The sequence below is a fragment of the Vigna radiata genome, chromosome 7 (genome assembly GCF_000741045.1).
Source record: "Vigna radiata var. radiata cultivar VC1973A chromosome 7, Vradiata_ver6, whole genome shotgun sequence".
NCBI lineage: Eukaryota > Viridiplantae > Streptophyta > Magnoliopsida > Fabales > Fabaceae > Vigna > Vigna radiata.
The window spans coordinates 50,186,725-50,191,747 of record NC_028357.1 but is presented as its reverse complement, the minus strand read 5'-3'; the positions used below and the strand labels follow the sequence as shown (position 1 = coordinate 50,191,747).

Sequence of the window (5,023 nt, the reverse complement as noted above, 5' to 3'; positions counted from 1 at the left end):
AGATAATTTTATTCAATAAGAATTGCTTAATAAATACAGTTTCAATCTACCACAACTCACACACTGAGTCTGTGTCCAATAACTCAGTGTGTAAAACTCGTTACCAAATTGAATTGGTAATATTTTCTGGATAGTGAGCATTGGAATATACTCTGCTCTCTCGTCTCCCAAAACCAAATCCTCTGGCGAGTTCTGACCAGAAACCCAGAACGAAAAAGACAAATGGAAAATTTTCTATTAAAAAATATAAGCAGCCATAATACATAATACAAAACCATGGCAGGCAAAAGTCAGAATACAATTAATGCAGGAACAGAACAAAACCATGGCATAACCAATCTAGTTTTGTAGCCACAAACAGGTACCTTTTTCAGTTAGGCACAAAGGTTGTACCAAAACATAGACTCCTAGCTTTCTTTTCACATAAAAATAAACTAAACTTAGAACAACAACAGTAGGAAACTAAATACTAACTGCTAAATAATAAACAATTCACATATTATATGATCATCTATATACTGCAAATGAATCAGGAAAACTAGTGGGAGGCTACCACGCTTTTCTTCGTGAAGAGGCTGCGCAGGTTAAAAAGCTTAACCCCAAGAGCTGGGTTACTGTTACTGTTACCACTGTTACTGTCACTGCCAGGGATGTTATCCGAAGCGCCTCTGACACCAATGCCACTCTTCTCCTCACTTCTGCACGTCGACTGATGTCTGTACCCCATGCACATTGGGACATTCAAATTCAGAACCTTTGTTTTTGGGTTGCTCGACCCGCCGCCGAGTTTGCTCCGGCGACTTTTTGCTTTGTTCTCGTGGTGGAGAGGTGGGGGTTCTGAGTTCTTCGCACGGGGGACCTGCCAGACTGGGCTGCTCCTTCCTAGATGGACTCCAGCTCGGCCCGGACTGCTGGACCACTTCTTTGACTTGGATTCTCCCGCCGAATTGCTCCGAGAGCACGGCGCGCTGTTTGCTTTACGGGCTGCCGGGGCGAATAATTTGGGTCGGGTGGTCGTGTTGCCCGCGGACCTGCTCCGGGAGAATGGCCATATGTTGATGTTGAGCTCCGCGGAAGAGGCGACGCCGTTTTTTTTCTCTTTCTTCTTGGTGTCGTTGCTGTTTCCTGCATTTTTCTTTTTGAAAATATCTTTCCAGCGCTTGGAGGGGGTGGCGGCGGAAGTAGAGTAGGTTATAGCCGGGGAGGGTTCCGATTCCTGTTCCGGTTGCGGTTGCGGTTGCGGGTCGGGTGGATGGTGTGGCGGGTGGGGATTGTTTAGGAGGTGGAGAGGAAGGAGGACCCCGTTGACGAAGAGTTGATCTGCGGAGAGAATGTTAGGTTGTGGGAAAGAGGGGTTTCGAACCATCCAGAACTCGAATTCTGGTGAGGCACAAGGGCTGCTTCTGCTTCTGCTTCTTCCATTGGTGTCCATGGTGATTCCTAGTATGAGATGCGAAGGTGGTGAAGATGATATAGTAAGGCTTTTTGAAGAGCTGGTGTTTGTGAGATGTGAATGAATGTTATGAGAGAAATGAAACTCTTTTCAATTGTTTTTACTATACAAACTACTTAAATTCTATTCTTTTAACAATAAATATAATTATTACAATATCCATTAAAAATTTATTGATGAGATAATGTACCATTTATACAAACTAACACAATTATTACAATATCCATTAAAAAAAAAACAAGAAATTTAAGGAGTTAAATGAGGTTTTATCTTATTTGTGAGATAGAAGGTTAGGGATATTTTTGGTGCAGGCAAGGCCATGTGTCACATGAAGTATGCCATTTGGCATACAGTTATTGGTTGGAAAGAGGATAATTAGTCTGTATTTAATTAAACAACTCAGCCATACATATGCTAAAGCTTTGAGTACACCTCTATTCTACCCCACTCTCATCTGCTTCTGCTATGCTTATTCCAAGATGTGACATTACATTATCTTTTTCTCTTAATACTTTCACTGTTACATAATTTATTAAATAAATTTCAATATTTTAAGTTTTTTATTCTAACTAAAAAAAAGGATTCTCCTCAAGTAACTGGGGCTGTATGATTTAAAAGGCGCGTGAATGGAATTAATATAATTATAGCAAGGATATGATCGTGCATTGTACCTTCTTAATATGTAGAGTTTTCAAAAATATGAATTCATGACACGTGAAAATGTAATGATGGATGATTAATACGATTATGTGTAGAATATTTTTTAACTAAAAAATGATATTAATTTGTAAATCAAACAAGACAAAATCAGAAATAATTAATGAATACAATAACATGGTTATGTCAATTCTCTAGCTTTTTTCGAAAAAGAAAATCCACTTCCAATAATATCTACAATTACGGATCACAGTTTCTATATATTAATATTTTATACAAGTTCATACAGAGTTTTTGAAAAAAAAAATAAAAAATCACAGTTTTATAAAGTTATCAAGTTATAATAAAAACATGTATAACACAAGGATGACATTCATTTATAGATTCATTGTAAGTAAAATTTGTTTTCTTTAGAATACTTTTTATTTTAGAATGATATTATTATATTTTAAAAATTATAAATACCTTTTTAAAGTGTATTAGTAAAATGAGATAGAGGTTTGATTTTGGGAGATAAGAAGTTTACTAGTATAGATTTATCTTTTTGGATTTTATATTTTATTAAGATAATAGAATATGATAGAAAGGAGTCCTTTTTGTGGTTACGTGTTTGCAGATAAGAGGAATACAATGTTTTGTATGAAAATAGAGAAAAAGGTTGAATCTGAATCTCACAGCAATGCATGTATGGTTCCTCAGTTGTAGAATAATGTCATATCAACAATATCATGAGAGACAAACCATAGTGTCCAATTCATGAGTGTTGACTTTTATCCCCATTATTACACACCAATCATTCTCTGCTGAATTTTTCATCTACATTTTCAATTTTCATCAAATTTATCATTTCTCTTATTTTTATAGAGTATTTTTCTTTTTTAATTCAATTTTTTTTATTTTTTTCTGAATATTATATTTACGTGTTTAATAAAATCGAGCAAATAAAACAAATGAATCATTAAATTCTGAAATGGCGCCGTGGGATGCATCAAAATGAGACGGTTATTACGGTTGTCATGTAGTGGCAGAGAAATGCCCAAGAAGAAACCCAATCGTAAATGGGCTCCAGCTCAAGCCCATTCGTTTCGTAAAATCTAAAGTGGGCCCCTTACTAGTGGACACAGAATTGGGGCCCACCAAAGGTAGGTGTAAGGTAGTGTTAATGGCGTTTGTTTGTTTGGGGGCAAAAAGAGGAGCAATGTGACGCTCAGCCAAAAACAATACCGTTTTTTCTTATGTATAAAAGCGTTTGCTTATTAATAGTGTTGTAAAATTATTAATAAAATATATAATAATAATAAGAATTTTTTCGCATAAATAGTTTATGGAAACACAAATTAATTTTTTACCATTTATAAAATATAACTTATAATTAGTTATTATTATACATATAAGTAATGTGTATAGAATGAAAAATAAGAAATCATATTCAAATGGGAATTTTTTGTGAGAGTCGTCTCCAAATTTTAATATTTTCATTTTTACATGCATGACATGAGTGTAATTGTTTGATTAGAGTACATTTGTCAAACTTCTTATATATAATAATTTATTTATATTTGATAATTTAAGATCTTATTACATTATCGACTATACACTCACGATTTTTGTAAATAATATATTATGTGTTCTTGGAGAACAAATCCACATGTTTATATATACGTGACTGTACACTTTGAAGCAAAGCCAAACCCTAGCATTGTAACATGATAAATTTGAAACGGATGATCCTTATATCGTGAGACAGTATAGGACAAAGGATCTGTATATAAGGTTTGGGAGGACATGGCTCCCAAAACTAAGGGTTGGTCTTTTTGGATTGGCTGTATACATAATTACCCTATTGACTTTGATGTTCATTTTCTTTGTAATTCAATTGAATATTCATTTGTGAATGACTTTATGCTCTCAGTCTTCTTTCTTGTGTTGTTAGTTACGATGTGATGGTCACCAACCAACCTATCTTAATGGCCATTAAGCTCACAACCAATTTTCACATGCTACCCATTACCATTTCGGGAACATCAAACACATTTTTAATTTCTTCTTTTAAGTACAATTCTTTGGAACTTGTTCTCTTCTTACTACTATTTTAATCCTCAATTTTCTCAATTTAACTACTGCTTTTCTTCATAACACTTCAGTTTAAGATTATTGTAAATCTCGATGTGAAGCTATCTATCTCATTAGGCTTTATCCAAATTCACCCATAGCCAAACCATGAATGTCCTTGTCTAAATTTCCTTCAACAAGCAATCTCCATGTTTGGTGTTTCAATAATTAGGGTTCAATGTTTTAGGTTTTCGTAATGATATCACTAAATCTGACTCACATGCAATCAAATCTTCCTTGTCCAGCTTCGATAAGATTTACCCTACTCTATGAATATTTTTAGAGACTGATTTATCAATTTGTATTTTAATAAGTTTGAGTTTATGAATAGATACTAACTATAACCTATAAAATCCCACTTCTTCATTTTTGTCTATTTTAATATTCTAAATTTTATGGAATAGGTGAGAAAATTAAGGGTTTTAAAGTATTCCATCATTAATATTAAGTGAAACTAATGCTTGTTTTAGTTTATGGAATTGATTTTTCAAAAAAGAAGACAACTATTTTCTCTATATTAACCAAACTAAGCAATTATGTAACAGAGTAGATAATTATGTTAAAATCAGCATAATCTTTATTGGTACAAAATGTTATTGTTTTAAATATTTTAAAAAAAAATTATATACATTCTACTCGAGATCAATGATTCTCAATTGATTTTTTTCTAAAGAGTACATATTCTATATTATTAATATGAAAAGTCATGTAAATTAATTATATTATAATTAATTAATACAATTGCAAAGATAATTAATATAAACATAATAACTTTAGAATTTACAATTAAAGTGTAATTAA

General features: G+C 33.1%; 1 protein-coding gene across 1 annotated transcript; it reads right to left on the bottom strand.

Moving 5' to 3' along the window:
- Window positions 1-212: 212 nt before the first annotated feature.
- LOC106767210 lies at window positions 213-1,583 on the bottom strand. The gene has a single exon (XM_014652049.2). It carries the CDS (start codon window positions 1,430-1,432, stop codon window positions 539-541), a length of 894 nt encoding a protein of 297 aa, XP_014507535.1. The 5' UTR covers window positions 1,433-1,583; the 3' UTR covers window positions 213-538.
- Between the last annotated feature and the right edge of the window lie 3,440 nt (window positions 1,584-5,023).

Bases quoted from the DNA above. Each gene is read 5' to 3' on its own strand.
- LOC106767210 (XM_014652049.2), bottom strand. From the start codon at position 1,432: ATGGACACCAATGGAAGAAGCAGAAGCAGAAGCAGCCCTTGTGCCTCA.